Source organism: Podarcis melisellensis (assembly GCF_964234715.1).
Source record: "Podarcis melisellensis genome assembly, chromosome: 3".
In the NCBI taxonomy this organism is placed as follows: Eukaryota; Metazoa; Chordata; class Lepidosauria; order Squamata; family Lacertidae; genus Podarcis; species Podarcis melisellensis.
In genome coordinates this window covers 39630732-39651287 of record NC_138530.1, presented here as the reverse complement: position 1 = coordinate 39651287, position 20556 = coordinate 39630732, and the positions used below count along the sequence as shown (strand labels likewise).

Here is a 20556-nt window from a genome sequence, read left to right as displayed (position 1 = left end):
CAGGCAGAGCAGATAGGTATGTCTTGACACAGTCTTATTGTGTTAATGCTTGCTGGCAAATTCTGAGGAGCTTACTCAGCATTTCCTATGACTTTAAGCAGACAGACTTCCATTATCTGTCTGCCCTCCCACATATCTACTTACTTTCCTCCTTTATAAACCTTTTTTTTCTTCTTCTTCTTCTCTAAAAGCCTTCTTTTTGTAGATAAAATCTTAAATGTCTGGGATAGTAGATGGTCAAACCCCAGAAACTAGTTGGGCCTTGCACACATGGGAGTTTTATACCCAGTATAACTTAATGTTCTTCCTGCTAGTCTTCACTCTAATCTTGGAAACTCCTGTGGCTGATCTGTACATTATGTCTGTGATGTAGAGGCTGCTTAGAATGGCCTCCATATGGTGTTTTCTCTGCGCCAGCCCCATAATGTGTACCACTGCTCTCCATGTGATTCTGACGCATTTCTTAGAGGGTTTTCTTGCAAGCCATGATTAGGTCTCAACAGGGATAGACATAATGGCTGCATTAGGATGATCAAATCTTAGTTTAACTAGCCAAGAAATGTGGAAGCCTCATGCACTTGCACACAGACACTTTGGTTCTCCCTTTGCACTGCTGGGGAAGCAAGCCAAGAAGTCGCTTCTTGTTACACCTGAACTGGACAACTATGGTTAAGGGCTTTCAAACAAGCTAGTATAGCCATGGTTTAATGTTGGCTTCCATTATCCTGACTTCTTCGCACACCGTGCTAAGCCAAACCATGTTGTTGTTGTTGTTTAGTCATTTAGTCGTGTCCGACTCTTCATGACCCCATGGACCAGAGCACGCCAGGCACTCCTGTCTTCCACTGCCTCCCGCAGTTTGGTCAGACTCATGTTCGTAGCTTCAAGAACACTATCCAACCATCTCGTCCTCTGTCATCCCCTTCTCCTTGTGCTCTCCATCTTTCCCAACATCAGGGTTTTTTCCAGGGAGTCTTCTCTTGAGGTGGCCAAAGTATTGGAGCCTCAGCTCGATCTGTCCTTCCAGTGAGCACTCAGGGCCGATTTCCTTAAGAATGGATAGGTTTGATCTTCTTGCAGTCCATGGGACTCTCAAGAGTCTCCTCCAGCACAAGCCAAACCATGGCTTAGTGCAAATGCATGAGTGCCACAGAGAGGAACAAACCTTGAGCCCAGGTACAGACAACACACTAAGCTAGGGGTGTACAAACATGACTTGAATACATACCATATTTTTCCATGTATAACATGACCCCATGTATAAGACAACCCCTATTTTGGGGAGCCCTCAACAGTTGTTGAGCTTCTTCTGTAAGTTCGCTGAGCTGTTGAGCAGCTTTTCGACAATCCCCCGCTCTGGCTGATTGAACTGGTGCCGCAATACACTGCATACTGGCACTCACCAAATACTCTTCCCAAGCCGGGAAGAGCGGGTAAGCGGCTTCCTCTCTGACATTTCCCTGCTACTGCTGCAGCACCAGCCCTTGCTTACTTAGCATATTAACCCATGTTAAAGCGACCCTCAATTTATCACAAAAAATATATATTCAGAAAAAAGGTGATCTTATACATGGAAAAATACGGTATCTCAGTCATCAATACCTGCTACCTTAACTGTGCGTTCCCCTTTCAAAATTAATGAATTTCCAAAGGGGTAGCCTTGTTAGTCTTTTGTAGCAAAAACAAAGAAGTGTCTTATGGCACCTTAAAGACAAAGTTAATTAAATGGCTAATGGACCATCACTAAGCCTTCTATGGCTGCAATTCTAACCATATCTAATTAGAAGTAATTCCCATTTAATTCAGTGTGGCTTACTCCCAGGTTAGTGGGGTAAGGATTGCAGCCTGTCTCACTAGTTTGATTATACAGTTCATAAGAAAGTTACCTTATTTCCGTCACTCACTGTTTAGCACATGCTGTTGATATTTTGTTCTTTGTGTCCTAGGTTGCATTAATAACTCTTGCCACCAAACCATAAAGAAGCCCTTTTAAAAATTGCAGCGCTTTATTTCATTAAGTGCATCTTTATATAGAAAATTACCTATCTCTTTGTGTTTCTGCTGAAACATAACTCTTAAGTGAATGTCCATGTGAAAAGAATAATAATAAATGATCAGTTCCAGTGGTTTTTCAGATTCATAGTAGAAAGCAGATTAGGGTTTCAATTCCAAACCCACTTACCTGGGAGTAAGTCCTATTGAATTCTACACACACATACCTCTATTCGCCATCCAGACAAGCCATCCAGCCATCCATCACAGCTTAAGGACAGATTATAACCGGGGGGGGGGGGGAATTCCTGAGATGAGAAGCAGGGCTAGTGAGAGTTGTGGCCTGGGGAGAAACTAGAGGGTTGCTTTTGGTCCCCAGTCTGGAGGTTCCCCACCCCTAGAATCAGTGGCGTAGCATGGGGAGGGCACAGGGGCAGTTGCCCTGGGCACAAAATTCTTAGGGATGCAAAATTTCAACACCTGGTGCTGCCTCAATATAGCTGTGTGCTTCTGTCACTGGGCTCTGTTGCAAATGGCTTCTCCGTGTGAACCAGGAAGTGGCCTGTCCAGATGACAGAATGATTCTTCTTTTCGTAACTCTGAGGTTGCGATCTCCTGGGTGATGGGGACACTGTTAGGCAGTTCAATGTGCATGTGTACTCTGTCCACTTCCCACCCCTCTGCGTGGCCCTGGGTGCCGGCAACCCACGCTACACCACTTCCTGGAATAAAACCTCCTATTTGTGGAACTGAGAACTTTTTGTATGCAAATTGCTGGGGTGGAGTAGAAGGTAAATTAGACTGGAGCCCTAGTGAAGGCAAAGGGTCAAAAACCCCTAACAGGACATTAGGGTCTGGACTGGTAATTTGAACATAACGGCACAGATACGGAGCTAACATGTCATCTAGTTTGGCCGTTACTGAGAAAACCATTAAAGAAAGTTATTAAAAGCTTGTTGGCCAATTCTGTTGAAACACCTCAAGCATCCTTAATTAATATTGTAAGCGATAGTGTCTTGTCTAAATCCAATCTTTGTTATCCACAGATATAAATGAATGTCAATATAGCAGTCTCTGCACAAATGGCCAGTGTGAAAACTTGGAAGGCTCTTTCAGATGTCTTTGTAGCCAAGGTTATCAACTGTCCCCTGCCAGAGATCAGTGTGAAGGTAGGAATTGATTAATACCTTTGTTATTTAAATATAACATGCCTAATGTTTGCCAAGAGAGGTGAAATAGACTTATTCATCATGGGCATTCAAAGCACAGGCATTGTATTCCTCACTCAGTGTGTTGGTGGAATCTTCTTCATACCACTTCAGAAAAGTAAACATAAAGGTAGGGCTAGAGCTACTTGAACACCTGTGCATTCTCCTTCCTGGTGTTCTGAAATCTTGGGAGAAATTCATAAGATCAGATGCCATGGGAGAGTCTTTTTGTGTACTGTTTTAAAAGCACAAGAGGCAAAAAGATGAACCCTTCCCTCTATTTGAAGCAGCCCTAAAGATAAAAATATGAAAGGAGAGTGGAAAGTCTTCACAGGGCAGTGAAAACTGGTGAAATGTAACCACTTTGTGATTAAATTTGGCACAATCTGGGGGGGGGGGATGTTAACAAAGGAGGCAGAACCATGGGCTGCTTTGAAAATTAATCTCAAATGAGATGATGATGATGATGATTTTGTTATTTATACCCAGGCCATCTGGCTTGGTTGCACCAGCCACTCTGGGATATCAAATGCCCCAATTTTAACCTGTGGTCTCATTTCATACTCCTGACTTGTAGTAATTGAAAATTAGTTTTAAAGACACTTATATTACCCAATGAGAATCTAGCCCTTGGAAAATTTAGTTGCCATGCAAAGGCTACCTGAGGCTAATTTGAGGTGGCACTCGAAATATAAGTTTCCTTTTCTTATCATGGACTGTGCTGGATGAATAGTTCACTATGAACTTACACCAGACTGTTCTGCTTGTTGATTCAGCAGCACCATCCTACAGCAACATGTGCTTTTCTGGTTGTAAATTTGCAATGCATTTTGCTGCTGAAATCCAGATGTTGGCATGGGCTGACTATCCTTAAATTGTGAGAATGGGAAAGAACATTGCAAGCTTTGAATGAACAGCAACTGGATACCATTGGAGCTGGTCTGGATAAAAAACCCACAAAGCCTTTCTGCTTCATGGAAACTGCTAGCTCCATCAGGCCATTTGTCCCAACAGGAACTTGGCATTGCTAAGAAATATGCAATTGAAACCAGAGAAGACAATTTACCCTGAAGAACAGTAGTATTATAGAATTTACTGATAACACACACTAAATCTTAATTTTGACCCAATAATCTAGATATTCATGGACTCTGAAAATGCAAGACCTTGAATGTATTTTAAACCATTTTTAAATAGCTTTGCGGGGCAGAGTATGCATTTTCTGAAGCTAAACACTGTCTTATAATTTGCAGATGTAGATGAATGTGAACGGCAGCAGCTTTGCACAAATGGTCAATGCAGAAACATCGCTGGATCGTACAGATGCATTTGTGGCCAAGGCTACCAGCTGACACCTACAAAAGACCATTGTGAAGGTAAGTTCCATTGTCTACATGAGGAATTCAGTCAAATTTTCTATGAATTTTTCACACAAACTGCCTTAAGGGTTTCTTTTTACAATTGAGAAATCAGCAAGCGGTCATAACAATTTTATTATTGAGAGTAATATTAATTTGTTTGTTTGTTTTGTTAAATGATATTTTATTCAGTTTTCACAATAAAGAAATTATAAAACAATCAATAAGAAAAACACAAGAAAAACACAAAAGCACAAAAACAGAAAATTACAAAAATACAAACAATTAACGTAGAAAAAAAAGGAAAAAACAAAAACAAAAAACCCTCTTTTTTCTTTTGTCCTCTTTAGTTAACTTATTTTCCTGACTTCCTCACGCCACCCTTTTTTGTATTCCACTTAAAAATTGGTTCAGCAAATTCTTATCCTATTGGTTTATCCTTAATTATTTTTCCTCACATATTTTAACTTCGAACTTTCATCTAGTATCAATCCACTCTTGCATAGTCTTTTACCTTATTACTAGAACCCCTTCATTTCATTTCAATGTCATCAACATTCAAAAATTTTACAATGTTTCTTCAAGTAAATTTTAAATTTCCTCCAGTCTTCTTCCACCAACTCTTCTCCCTGGTCTCGAATTCTGCCAGTCATTTCCGCCATTTCCATGTAATCCATTACTTGCATCTGCCATTCTTCCAGGGTGGGTAGATCTTGTGTCTTCCAATGCTTTGCAATGAGTATTCTTGCTGCTGCTGTAGCATACATAAAGAAAGTTCTCTCCTTCTTTAACACCAATTGGCCGACTATGCCCAGGAGAAAGGCCTCTGGTTTCTTCAGGAAAGTATATTTAAATATCTTTTTCATTTCATTATAGATCATTTCCCAGAAGGCCTTAATCCTTGGGCACGTCCACCAAAGGTGGAAGAATGTACCTTCAGTTTCTTTACATTTCCAACATTTATTATCGGGCAAATGATAGATTTTTGCAAGCTTGACTGGAGTCATGTACCACCTGTACATCATTTTCATAATATTCTCTCTTAGGGCATTACATACCGCTAATTTAACCCCAGTGGTCCACAACTGCTCCCAGTCAGCAAACATAATATTGTATCCTATATCTTGTGCCCATTTTATCATAGCAGATTTTACCATTTCTTCCTCAGTATTCCATTTCAACAGCAAATTGTACATTCTTGATAGTATCTTAGCATTGGGTTCTAACAGTTCTGTTTCTAATTTTGATTTTTCCACCTGGAAACCAATTTTTTTATCCAAATTGTAAACCTCTCTTATTTGAAAGTAATGTAACCAGTCTTGCACCTTCTCTTTAAGCTTCTCATAACTCTGCAATTTCAATTTGTCACCTTCCTGTTCCAAAATTTCCCAGTATTTTGGCCATTTGGCCTCCATATTAAGTTTTTTCAAAGCTTTCGCTTCCATAGGTGATAACCACCTTGGGGTTTTACTCTCCAAAAAGTCTTTATATCTTATCCAGACATTAAACAGTGCTTTCCTGACAATATGGTTTTTGAATGCCTTATGTGCTTTGACCTTGCCGTACCACAGGTATGCATGCCACCCGAATACATTATCATGACCTTCAAGATCTAAAATGTCTGTATTCTCAAGAAGCAGCCATTCCTTCAACCAGCAAAAAGCTGCTGATTCATAATAAAGTTTGAGATCTGGCAGGGCAAACCCCCCTCTGTCTTTAGCATCAGTGAGTATCTTAAATTTTATTCTGGGCTTTTTGCCCTGCCAGACAAATCTAGAGATATCTCTTTGCCACTTCTTGAAACAGTCCATCTTGTCAATAATTTGCAATGATTGAAACAAGAACAGCATTCTCGGCAATACATTCAGCTTGATAACAGCAATTCGACCAAGCAAGGAAAGCTTCAAATTCGACCAAATTTCTAGATCTTTTTTCACTTCTGACCAGCATTTCTCATAGTTATCTTTGAATAAATTCACATTCTTAGAAGTCATGTTCACCCCCAGGTATTTTGCCTTCTTTACTAATATTAAGTCTGTCTCCTTCTGAAACCTCTCTTTCTCAATCGGTGTCAAATTTTTCTCCAAAACCTTGGTTTTTAACTTATTCAATTTAAAGCCTGCCACTTGACCAAATTCCTGGATTAGTTCTAGAGCCCTCTTGGTACTAGATACTGGCTCCTGTAATATTAATTTGTAATATCTCCTTCTGAGGCTGTTGATGGCAGCCAAATGCAGACAAATAGGTGTAGGTTTTTATATGCAAGGAATTTTAAATATGTCATATTTCGGCAGGATAGGATAAAACCTTCCGGCTTTATTTATTTACTATATTTATATACTGCTTTTCCCCACCACAGTGGTCACAAAGCAGTTTCCAGATCATTAAAACAATGCCAGTACCATACCCTAGCCTCTGCCAGCAGTAGATATTTCAGTGACATATTATTGTGCTGTTGTTAGCATAATCTCTTCTGAAGTGGTTTGATTGCTGCTTGTATTCATTTCAGATATTGATGAATGCCAAGAAGACAGCGATATTTGCCGTGGAGGGAACTGCATTAATACCAAAGGTTCTTATGAGTGCACTTGCCCAGATGGCTTCCAGCTGCTACCCTCCAGGGGTTGTCAAGGTATTATATTATCATCATCATTATTATCATTATTATTACATTTATACACCTTTGTCTTCCAAGGAGCTCAAGGTGGTGTGCATTTCATCCTCAAAGCAACCCTGTGAGATATGTTAGGCTAAGAGATGGCGACTGGCCCAAGCTGACCCAGTGTGATTCCTGGCTGAGTGGGGTTTCTGGCTGAGTTCAACACTGTAACCATTACCCCATACAGCTTGGCTATAGGAATATTATAATATCACAGTGAGCTAGAAGGATAAGAAGTACGCTGTTGTACCTTATCATATCTGCATTTGGAGAAATGTCCATAAGGCATGGATTCTTACTTGCCAGCCACATAAGCTTTCTTTAAGTGAAGAGCTGAAAACCATAAAAATACCATGATTAAAAAGTTCCTACAGTCTACTCTCCTTGTTGATATCTATAGCTCCCTACTGGCTACCAAGGTAGGCATATCGATTCTCACTAATGGTATGGGTTGTAAGATGGGCAGCTGCGAGCTTTCTGTATTCAGGTGGGAGATTTTTATCCCCCATTCAGATGAATTTTCACCTTTGGGGTACAGGTCAGCCTTTAATTCAGGTTAGAGTTCTCTTGTCTGCTAGCACAACTTTCTTTGTTAGAGTTCCTTATAAATATATATGTAGCCTTCTAATAAAATGATGCATCTTTGGTTGTTGTTTCTCTGTCCTCCAGATATCAATGAATGTGCAGTATCCAATCTCTGTTTACCTCATGGGCAATGCCTGAATACATTGGGCTCTTTCCAGTGCGTTTGTGAGCAGGGTTTTACTATTTCTAGAGATGGCCAAACATGTGAAGGTAAGATGGGCTAAATGAAAGGAAAAGGAAATTAGGTCTGATGCAGTAAGGGGTGATGATAATTAGGAACAAACATAGGGCATCTGTCCATCATGTACACTGACTGGCAGTGGCTATCCAAGGTTTCAGAAAGGTATCTTTCCTAGAGATGGTGGGATTTTAACTTGAGCTCTGCCACTGAGCTATGGCCCTTCCTATTGACTGAATGTGGTTGACAACACTTAAAAGTATAATCAAATAAATAGTACTTTTGCTCCCATTTTGATTAACTGCAGTTTATTATTACATCCAAATTCTAAACTGTTGTTAATCTTAACTATGGCTAGTTGAAAGAAGGTTCATAAACTATGATCTGAAGTTGGATTGCTTCAGACAAACTATAGTGAAGATTAGCCACAATCTGCTAGGTTCAGACTAAACAAAAAAAGGAGTTGGGGGGGGTACTTGAGCCCCAGACTCATTCCTGTCACAATACCCACAGTTTGTCATGATGTTCAGACCAGAACTAAGCCTCAGTAATATTGACTGTTTCATTATTTGTCATGGGTTTTTAATATACAATTCAGACCTTTAAATTTCTGCTATTTTATCTGGTGGCAATAGGTTCTTCCATGCTGACTTTCCATGTGAGAAGTTGGGCAGCTTTTAGTATTGATTGAAGTAATGTTCCTACATTTTATGCATTTGTCCAGTGCCATATAACTCAGTACAAGTAAATCTCCATTATGCTTATATGGGTTATGGCTTTTAAAAAATAACTATCTGGAATGTAGCTGTGAGTGAGAGGGCAGAAGGGGAGTAAAAAATAGTTCATGATCTTTTTTGGCTTAAGCCCTACTTATATATGCAGGATATCTGATCATTCCTAAATGACCCACACTATTTCTTGTGTGTAAAATGTTATTGTTTGAGAATCAAACAATAGTAAGCAAAGTACCCAATGTGCATATAATCACAGTTATACATGTGTGACACAAAGGTAAAAAATGATTTAGCTTTAAATAATAAAACAGAAATTTTAGGATCTTTACACCTGAAATTCATTTTAAATACAAAAAGGTATATACACTTCGATTTATTTATTTTTAAAAAATGAGAGCTGAACTTAAGTAAAGTAACCCATCCCAGTTATCAAACCCAGAAATATTTTTCACTTTCTCCACAAGGGTCCTTACAGAATTCCTTTATCTACAGTGTTGACAGAAGTGACTCTTTCAGAATCCCAGTCAGGACAATAATTTGGATTGATGAACATCTGCACAATGTAATTCTTTGAGTTTTCTCAGAAGGAGAAGAATGAGGTCATTCTAGTGCAATTCTGTCTTCCTTTCACTGTCCGTAGCCATGTCAGCGCCACCTCCTTGTCAACAGTATTAAAGTTAAGAGATCTATGGGAAAGAATAAACAAAGACAGACTTTAAGAACAAGGCAAAAAGTATGGTTCCTATTCTAACAATAGAGGCATAGATTCATTATGACCTTTTAATTTCCTGTATTAGACAATGCATGGAAATTCCTGTGCCTTCATCTAGAACATACGATAGTGTGAAGAAGGATTCATTTTTATGTGCATAAGTCTAATCTTGCCTTAAGCACTTCATAGAAGAATGTTACAATATTCTTTCTCAAGCTTATGCATTGGTTAAATCTCATTGCTAAAATGGATCTTATGCAGAACAATTTAATATTTCATTTGCCCTACATTCCATTGAAACTGAGGAATGTGTTATTTTGTTGTGAGTACATTTTTCTGTGGTGCTCTATGTTATTTTTGTTTCCTGTTTTTTGTTTCCCATAGATGTAAGAATACGTAATTGTGAACTTTTTTTTTGCTCAGTAGCATTAGACAGACAATATAAATTATTAACTGAGGAACTTCTCATTTTTCCAATAGTATTTGTCATGACATCTTGACCTATTAAGCAAATGTGGATAAAATATTGCAGCAAAAATACACACTGACTTCCAAAGAAATGTGTGTGTATGTGGAAATAAGTAACTGGCTCTCTGAATCATAGTTTAGTCAACTATTCAGCTCCCTTTTTAAACTTTCAGTATGAAATATATTCTAACAGTATAATGGTGTTCATACGCATATCATCAGAGGATTTGGAACATGCTTTGAAAGAGCTGTACCTCAGTGCATACAGAAACCTTTTCAACCTTTTGCAAATTAGAGAATGCCAGTAATGGCCCTGTTATCATCTGAGAAGATCTTGCAGATCCATCTGATTACATGAGATGGATAAAAATCTGCATTGTAAGATGTTCCTCATGATATCTATTAAGTAAATGTGATGGTCTTGTGTTGCTTAAGTACAGCAGAGTCACAACTTATGTGGGGTTAATGTTCAGGGGATAGTGCACAAAGCCAAAAATTGCATATAGTCAAAACACATTGGGTGTTAAGGTGGGTGGAATTACCAAAGCTTTTTTTACCCCTGGACACCAGTCCCCTTTCCACCCCTTTTCATTTTTTTGCCAAGCACGTAAAGCTGAATGCGCACAAGTGAAAAACGTGTGTAAGTTGCGGATCTAACTATACCCACAATGGTGTAAATGTATGGCATGCTCTTGTCCATGTACATTATTCTTTTGTTTTTTGTGAAAACTGTTTATTTGCTTTTTATTAGCATCATGTAGTCAGTCTCTCTTAATCTCTGAACATGTAAGAAAAACAGCACCTAAATATTTTTCCCTAGCTATATGTCATTCAAAATCTGTAATTAGTCTGTTTGTTTAGCTCCACATGCCAGCGTTTGAAAGCTGGCCTTAGAAATTTTCCCACCTGATATTAATGTATCTTATTTTCAGATGTGGATGAATGCGCCAACAGCACTGTGTGTGGAAGTCATGGGTTCTGCGACAATTCACCCGGGTCCTTCCGCTGCCTTTGTTATCAGGGTTATCAGTATCTACAGGATGGACAAGAGTGTGTGGGTGAGTTGTGAGATTTCCTTGAACAATGAGTTTTTAGGGGAAGCCTAGTGAATGCTTTCCCTATTATTTATATTACATGCCTACCCATTCAAATTGGAATAGGAAATGCTGCTAAATCTGAACTGGAACCAAAGGCAAGCCAATTATTTCACCTTCTTAGAACCTTCTGTTTCTGAAAACATCAAGCTGTTCACAAATCTCAATGTAACATCTGTTTAGACTCTTAGTTAAATGGCCAGAATTTTGCAAAGCCTACAGGAAATATAGACTGCCATGTGGTACAGCCACCTCCTTTGGCAAAGTAGTTGAACAGATTTCAGAGTTCACTGTAGTCCCCACAAAATATATTTCTCATCATAAAAAAAACCTTTGGTATTGTGATGAACTTCTCAATGCTGGTTAATTTTGCTAATAAGTGATACATTTCCTGGTATGCTATTAAGTGGTGACTAGATTTTTTTTATTTAAGTGTTTATATATCCCGGCCTGTCATAATGAAAAGCCCTCTGAAAATGTTTGGATTTCACCTTCTTCCCTTTTTGCCAAAGGCCCTTGAAGGTGCTGAAAAAGTGTAAGTTGAATAGTTCAGTCTGGTGCGTGTCTGAATCCAAAACACAGCATGCAACTCATATTTCAAGAACATCCTGTTGTGCTTCTAGTCTTGATAGTTAACATCACTGCTTGTGGCCGAATTTGAAAAGGCCCTCATTGTGCGCCCAACCCACTAGAAGCAATATTTTTGCCTCTTGAATATGGCCCTAGTATATGATTTCCACAAAGAAACACACATAAAATATTCTATAGCTCATCTGTTCACAGGTTATCTCATAAACAATGTCATGCATTGCAACTATCTGAAAATCCAGACTGTGCTCTATTCTAACTTGAATATAGACCCTGTAGGAATAATGTTATATCATCCCATGGGCACAAACCTTTATTGCAGGAAATTAGATACATGTGGAGAAGCACATGCATAAATAGATACACACAGTTACCTAAGAATTTTCAGGTAAGCCAGCAGGAAATTTCTCAGGGTTTAAAAGAAAATCTGCTTCCTTGGTATAATCTTTAAGCCAAATATAGCTACAATATCCTACCCAGTTCATTATTAGATTTGTTTAGCACATGACCTTATTGAACACAGAAGCATAAGGAACTGCAGGAAGGTCTAGAATAAGTGAGGGTGAAGTGAGAAATTCCAGACCATATATGTGCGCCACACAAGCAAGCATTCTTGTATGATGCACCAAGTTTATGATTTTATTTACAACAGTCATAAGAAAACAGTGGAAGATGATACCGTGGCCCAACAATGAAAGGGAAATGCTCAGCTTGGGCGGCAAAATACATTAGTGTAATGCTTTTCTAGCAGAAAGGTATTGGAACAGAGATTCACTGTACGTCCTGCTGAAATGATCCCTTACCAAGATAGTGTTTTGGGTATTCTCATATAATTTGCTGACTGAACAGAGGTGCATTCCTGAAGCTCAACCTTTTGAGTCAATGGTAGGAATGTTAACCACACTTTGAAGTGAGTAATTCTAGTGAGCTGTACTCAGCGCTGTATAATCTGTCACAGCTTTTCTTGATTTTTCCTTTTATATTTCAGCATAATCAATTACCTTCTGTGTATATTTTTCACACAGTAAACAAGCTCAAATTCAAAGATGAAGTAAAAAAAATAATATAACATGAGGAGGCACTGGATTTGATGGGAGTCTCATAAAAAAACCACCCATCTTAGACCCAAAATCCAGGGATAACAAAAATGTATTTGACTGGCACTGAATAGCTGAGAACATCAATGCCAGGCAAACCTCCTTGAGGAAATCATTCCACAATCTGGGGGCTACCACTGTAAAGACCCATTTTCTCATTGCCACCGTCAACGCCTCTCTTGGAGGGGACACACAGAGAAGAGCTCAGATAACAATTGTAGAGTCTGGGTAAGTTCATATGGGTGGAAGCAGTCCTTGATATATTGAGTTCTTGAGTGGAATAAAACGTTTATAGGTCAAAACTAGCACTTTGAATTTGTCCTGGGAACCAGTTGCAACTCCTGCAGTTGGGCCAGAAGCAGTGTTATACACTCAGGGCTGGTTTCAGCTAACTCAGTGTGCTAGTGGAAGCCAACATACAGACTCTCACTAGCGCAATGGGTTTTTCCTGTGATGCCTCCAAATCTGCTCTGAAGTGTTTAGAGAACCCCAGCAACAGCACATGAGGGGAAATTGTCCTATCTGGCAAGCAGAAATACTTGTGCTGACAGAATTATTGTATTAGCATGAAGTTGAATTCCATTCTATATCTGCCTGGTCCCAGTCAGCAATCTGGCTGCTGAGTTCTGACTAGTTGCACTTTCTGAACCACCTTCAAATACAGCCACAAATATAATGCATTACAGTTATCTAACCTAGAGGTTACCAGAGCATAGACAACTGAAGCTACGATATTTCCAGCATGTGGCGAATGCTTCTATTGTTGCACATTACTCCTACAGCTGTCGGGCTTTATTTTCCTTATAGGCTCTTGCTATATACATAGCCATCTATTTCAGTCAAATATAGAGCCATCTTTTCGGATATCTTCATTCTTTTTCTCCTGCAGTACGTAAAAAAGGATTAGCTGTTGGTTAATTTAAAACATTCAAAAAGTACAAAAAATCCACTCTCGAAATGGAATGGGCTGCTCGGTTATGATGAGGAGAAAGCCTATGGGCATTATATGAAGCTTGTGTGAAGTGCTTTGAAGCAAGTTGCACAGGGATTCGGAACATGGCCTTCATAACAAGAATTGCAATGGAGACATGTTGATGTGAACGTGAAGCTTATGCTACACTGGAAACTTAAATTAGTTTAGCAATCACTGGTTATCTTAAGAAAATGTAGGATTCCCTGTAACTTCACTTCTCGTAGTGGGGGAACCACCAGAAGGCCCTCAGAGCTGGACCTCAGTGTCCAGGCTGTAGGATGGGGGTGAAGACAGTGGTCTCCATTGCCCTTAATGTTTATTTTTTATCTGTAAATAGCAGCTGCAGGGCAGTCCAATAAAGACTGAGAATGTAGTAGGGGGAAGCACAATGGAGTCCTAACAAAAATTGCTGTCCCTGCATCCAAGCTACTACCGGTATTTGTATCAGGAGACAAGCTGCTGTTTATTGCCATTTTTCTCAGGAATTTGTTCCTTCTCCTCACAGTTTATAGTTGCAGTAAAATTAAAATTAAAAACCCTGAAGGCCAAACTATGTGCCTAGTGTAATTTGTAGTTTTGTTTCCACCTGGTGCTAAATTCTATGCCTTTGGGGGAAAACCATTTTTATTTGTCCAGGCTATAATGTTCACTGTTTCCCCCCTCCAATGAATTGTGTTGATTTTAGTGTTTTTATTGCTCTCGTCTGTTACACTTTTTCTGCTACATCATTAGATATGTGTGTGTATGTATATATGTGTATATATATATATATATATATATATATATATATATATATATATATATGCTTTCGTAGATTTTCACGGGTACAGGAATGCAGGTTTTGGTGTCCTCGGGTGTCTTCCCGTGTAAAAGTTGGGGTGTCTAGGCGACGTTTCGACGAGGTCTCACTCGTCATCTTCAGGCTGGTGCTTTCGGCTTCTTGTTACTGGAACAGAGCAGGATCTCAGTGTTTGAGTTCCTATAAATACTGTTGAGGGGGTGTGGTGTATAGCCTCCAATGTTCTGGGCAGAGAGGAAGTTCCCAGGCTAGTGTGCCTTTTCTTCTTTTGTTCCTTAATTACTTGAGGGATATCTTGAGTGATTTCTTGAGTGATATCCTGAGTACCACTTAGGTGGGTCATTAGGTGTGGATTAGTTGCTAAAGTCTTTGTGTCTTGACCTCTTGAACTTTGTGAAGAGTTTTTCTGAGAAGATGGCTGTACTGCACTTAGTTGTGCTCTGGCTTGGCTTCGTGTATAGGGGCGAGCTGTGGTTTTGTGGCCTGTGTCAGCCAGATCTGTGTAGGGATTGCAGGGGGGTGCAGCATCCGGAGGTGCCACCATGGTTTGGTTACTGGATGGTGTCTGTAATTTATCTGTGGAGAGGGTCTGGGTTTGGGTCTGGTGTGGTTGATTGGTGATGGCGTTCTGTGTGCCTCTGGATCTGGTGTCAGTTTTTGTGGGGAGGGCTAATTTCCAGATGTCTGGCAAGCGGGATGTGTCGTCACGCTTGTTCATGTTGTGAGGGTGTTTCTCTATCTCGATGGCTTCCATGATTATTCTCTTGTGGTGATGTTCCATGTTAAAGAGCAATTTGGAATCTGCAAAATTAATTTCGTGTCCTGTTTCTTTCATGTGTTGGAAAAGAGAGGAAGTTTTTTCTTCTTTTTTGACGGCATTCTTGTGTTCTGCGATACGTGCATTTATTCGTCTGTTTGTTTGTCCAATGTACGTGGCTGGGCAGACTTTGCAGGGTATTTCATAGACCCCTTGGTTTTCCAACTGGATTTTATCCTTGGGGTTTCTGAGGATATTGGCTATTTTTTGGTTGGTGCAAAAGGCTGTTTTGATATTGTGTTTATGGAGGATTTTGCTAATTTTATCTGTAGTGCCCTTGATATAAGGAAGGAGGGCCATGCCATTGTTTTCTTCTGTGTCTTGGTTTTTGGGGGGTGTTTCTTTTTGGATTAGCTTCGTAACCCTGTTTTGCTGGTATCCATTGGCAATTAACACATTTGAGAGATTCTGTAACTCAGTTGTCAAGTGGTCTTTGTCAGCCAGGCGTTTGGTTCTGGAGATGAGAGTCTTGGCTACGGAGTTTATTTGTGCAGGGTGGTGGTGTGATTGTGCATGTAAGTAGCGGTTGGTGTGTGTTTTTTTCCGGTAGATAGTGTGTCCTAGGGAGCCATCAGGTTTTTTGTAGATTAGGACGTCAAGGAAGGGAAGTTGGTTGTTGGCTTCTATTTCCATAGTGAATTGTATTTTGGGGTGTAGGCTGTTGAGATGTGTGAGGAAGCTATCCAGTTTTTCCTTCCCGTGTGGCCAAATTACAAAGGTGTCGTCAACATATCTGAGCCAAAGTTTGGGTTTGTGTTCTGACTTGTCTAAAGCATTGGTTTCAAAGTGTTCCATGTACAGGTTTGCGATGACCGGTGAGAGGGGTGATCCCATAGGTGCTCCTTCTATCTGTTTGTATCTTTGTCCATTGTGGATGAAGTACGTGTTGGTTAGGCAGTGGTTGGTCAGGTCCAAGATGTATTCGGGGGGATTGTATTTGTTTTGAATGGCTGTCAAGGCTTCATTAATGGGCACTTGTGTGAAGAGAGATACAACCCAAACCCAGACCCTCTCCACAGATAAATTACAGACACCATCCAGTAACCAAACCATGGTGGCACCTCCGGATGCTGCACCCCCCTGCAATCCCTACACAGATCTGGCTGACACAGGCCACAAAACCACAGCTCGCCCCTATACACGAAGCCAAGCCAGAGCACAACTAAGTGCAGTACAGCCATCTTCTCAGAAAAACTCTTCACAAAGTTCAAGAGGTCAAGACACAAAGACTTTAGCAACTAATCCACACCTAATGACCCACCTAAGTGGTACTCAGGATATCACTCAAGAAATCACTCAAGATATCCCTCAAGTAATTAAGGAACAAAAGAAGAAAAGGCACACTAGCCTGGGAACTTCCTCTCTGCCCAGAACATTGGAGGCTATACACCACACCCCCTCAACAGTATTTATAGGAACTCAAACACTGAGATCCTGCTCTGTTCCAGTAACAAGAAGCCGAAAGCACCAGCCTGAAGATGACGAGTGAGACCTCGTCGAAACGTCGCCTAGACACCCCAACTTTTACACGGGAAGACACCCGAGGACACCAAAACCTGCATATATATATATATATATATATTGATTTCTTTTGTGGGGAGCCACCCTGGGAGGCTTGGCCAAACAGAAAGGTGGAATGCAAATGTTTTAAATACATAAATAGTCTCATTTTTCAGATGACAAAACAAGCACACAAATTACTAGAATAAGTAGCACACTCACTCACTCACACCTTTTTAATGAAAGATAATGTTTGAATCTATATTGGGCTTCATTTTACAGATGTGAATGAATGTGAAATGCTGAGTGGAGTATGCGGGGAAGCCCTCTGTGAAAATGTGGAAGGCTCCTTCCTATGTCTGTGTTCTGATGAAAACCAGGAGTATGACCCAATGACCGGACAGTGTCGCTTCCGTTCCTCACCAGGTAATGTCCCATTGGCACTGAATTGGACCATATAAATGCACAGTCTGACAAACATGGGAAGGAGTTGAATCTGTAACTGGTGGGTGAAATCATTGTATGATTATGTCATGTTATCCAATGTGAGTTTAGGTTTTGTTTTTTTTTAATTTAAGTAAGTGCTCTAAATCCAAGACAGAGCTGAACCTCATTGCAATCAGTAGGCATGGCTAACTCTGTACAGTGGTAAAAGCCCGGGGAATCCAAATAAAACCAAATGATGTTCACCCAAACTCCAGATTAACATCAGACTCTGAAAATTCCCTGAATTAGGAAGATCTGAAGTGTCCTAAACATGTTTAAGAGAATTTCTAAGGGAAAAGACTTTCATTACATAGGAGCAACCTTGCTGCACCCTGCAGCAGGGTTCACGTTAGCACACCCTTCCAGATCAGAACATACCAGGGTTATTTTTAACTAAAACAAAGACAACAACACAAAAGTATACAAATGGAGCTGATTTCTAGGTGAAACAAACGTCAGATACAAATATACAAATTCTATGTAATTTCTGCAATTTAATCAGTTGCATCCCTAACTCTCTGTGAGATGGAGGAATCATTGAATGGTGTAATTTCCTCCTGCAATCTGAAGTTGTACTATCACTTGATCTGCAGTTTGTGTAGACTGGGACCTAGGAATTGGGCATGAAGTTATAATGTCATGTATCATCATGGCTTTCCTATCTTTTCATCCCTCAACACAGCCACCTCCCTTTTCACTCAATCTCCTCAGCTGCATTTGCAGGTCCAGGTGCAGTGAAGCTGTGGGTCATGTGGCCAAGGGATGATAAAGTTGCAATAAACACAGAACAATCACTTGGGATTTAAACAAGTCCCAACTTTATTGATTACAGATGTTAGCAAGTTTTTGCGCAGGCATTGGGTGTGTATCCTGAATCAACCAACCTGCCTGCTGGTTGAGTATTTGGCAGGGTTAAGGTTAAGGATTGCCCTATGTCAAATTGGGGCAACCCCCTGAGATTTCCGGGGGAGGGATTAAGAGGAAACCCTGATTCCTTGGGCTGGGGAGGGTCCACCTAGACTAAGAATGCAACCCAATGTCTTATCTGCTGTCAAGTTGTGGCAGTTGCTGTGAGGTAGGCAGAAACCCCAGACAGGCCCAATTTGTCTGAAGGCAAATTGCTCCCAGGCCCCAAATATGGTGACCAAAAACTTCCATAGTAATGTCTTACTCGGGGTCACTTACCCTCTGGCAGACCTAAAATAAGAGTAGGGAGAGAGGGAATCCAATGACAGCTGAGGCTGATGCGTGACTGGCTTTTATAGCCAGGGAGCGGACCAAAGGCAAGAAAATTCCCCTCAGATCCACTTCCCAAGCTGCACCCCCTAGCTCATCTGTTAGCTGAGCCCCAGCAGCCAGCACAGGCGGTGGAGGAGGAAGTGAGATCCTCCCCCAGCCATGCCAAAGCCAGGAGACTGTCATGAACTGCCATGGCCATTTCATCTTTTCTCCATTTCTTATAACATCTTTGCAGCAGCACCCTTTGTGCAAAGCAAGTTCCTGATGAAAGTATTAATTTTACATAGGTTACACTTGTTTCATTTAATGTCAATGTGAGAGGAAGGTTGGATGTATACAAATATACATCCTACATGCTACAATTTTCCTGCTAAGTGAGAAGATGTCACTTATTCCAAGTGAGATCTGGTGTCCATTTGAAGCATAATTTTAATTCAGCACATTTAAAATATATTTAAGGTCTTTATAGAATGCCACGTGTTCACACTTAGCTTTACACTGGGGACCAAGGGATTTTCTTCTGTTTCTGCTTTACTTGGCAGGAAATTATCAGATTACTGCGTTCTAAAAGGATCTTGTCACAGTCTGACCATTTGACTCCCATTTTTGAGGGCAGATATGTGACTAATAGGAAATCTAGTGTTAACAATTAATTAATCAGTAACATGTTTAAACAGCAGCACATTCTATTTCCTGCACCCCAGAATAAGAAAGCATTCATTAAGACTTAATTTGAAAGTAATTAACTGTTTGTTGAGGTTGTAATTTAAACTTTATTTTATTAGCTGGAAGCAAAAATAACTGAAGTGCTTTTCAAGGTTATTCCTAATGGAATATGTATGGCTAAAGGTGCGGGCAGGCTGTACTTGGGCAACCTGCCTGGTAGTGATTTCTGGTGTATCTGTTTTGATGAAGTTACCCTCAGCAGATAAACAACAAGGTCAAACTGCTTCATTAAAATGATAGTTTTTAAGAAAGACCCTAGATTCATTTCACCAAAAGCAGGTGAGAAGAGGATAGCCCTGTTGATTTAGACCCCAAATTAAAAACCCAACATATGAGACTTTTCTAAGTCTTGCACTTCCAGTGTGGAGGCCAAGCCAACTGCACTGCCAACCTGATCAATGTTGGCCTTAGAGTAATCAAGTTATAACTTGCCTGCTATACTGGATCTCCCACCTGCCCTTGAGCAGATCAAGAGATTTATCAGTAAAACAGCACAATCTCTCACTGAAAAAGGGAGTCCAGGCTCCTCAGACAGACTGTTTTGTAGAGTCTAGTCACCAGCTTTTCAAGATGTTCCTTGTTTACTGTATGGAATCGGTATCACTCAGCTCCTAGGATCTGTCACTTAGAGCCAACTGAGAACACACACTTCTCAGTTTAAAAAATAGAAAACTTCCAAAAGTTCTCAGAGAAGTCTAAATTCTTCATTAGCAATGACAGTGAAATTCACACCAAAGCCCTTCGGCTGCAGGATTCAAAGGTCTCAACATGCCTTAGGAAGGTGTTTCTTTGTACCTCGACTATCCTTTGCCCTCTATTAAGTGACTTTCTGCTTCTCACTATCAGGCACTGATATTCTAAGGCAGGCTTCCTCAACCTCAGCCCTCCAGATGTTTTTTTGGCCTACAACTCCCATGATCCCTAGCTAGCAGGACCAGTGGTCAGGGATGATGGGAACTGTAGTCTCAAAACATCTAAAGGGCCGAGGTTGAGAAAGCCTGTTCTAAGGTTTGTGATTTATGAACCTTCTCCCAACTCTAAGAATAGATCCTGCTATCACATTCTGAAGTAAAGGAACACACATTCCATAGTATCCACCTGTTCAAAAGGAGACTTGCAGGTGTATCTTCCAAAGGTACTTTCCTGAAGCAATCTACTTTCAAACGTATATATTAAGTGGTTAATAACATAGGAGAAGAATCATGTGTAAACCAAGATGAGTCTTTGTACATTTCTGGGTTGCTTTTTTAAGGAAAAGTTTTTGTGTCTCGTTCAATTTCCAAACATTCACAACGCTTGCCTGCCTAACTCTCAGTCACAGCTGTGTAAACAGCTTTATTTTA

The 20556-nt window shown here is 40.2% G+C and overlaps 1 protein-coding gene across 13 annotated transcripts in view; it reads left to right on the top strand.

Moving 5' to 3' along the window:
- LTBP1 (latent transforming growth factor beta binding protein 1) overlaps window positions 1-20556 on the top strand; it is a 187018-nt gene that overhangs the window by 134051 nt on the left and 32411 nt on the right. For all 13 annotated transcript variants that reach the window (XM_081905343.1, XM_081905338.1, XM_081905346.1 and 10 more), the window contains 6 exons: window positions 3039-3161; window positions 4454-4576; window positions 7068-7190; window positions 7887-8012; window positions 10827-10952; window positions 17045-17188. In XM_081905343.1, coding sequence (XP_081761469.1) covers window positions 3039-3161; window positions 4454-4576; window positions 7068-7190; window positions 7887-8012; window positions 10827-10952; window positions 17045-17188 — 765 coding nt within the window. The remainder of the gene's footprint in view (window positions 1-3038; window positions 3162-4453; window positions 4577-7067; window positions 7191-7886; window positions 8013-10826; window positions 10953-17044; window positions 17189-20556) is intronic.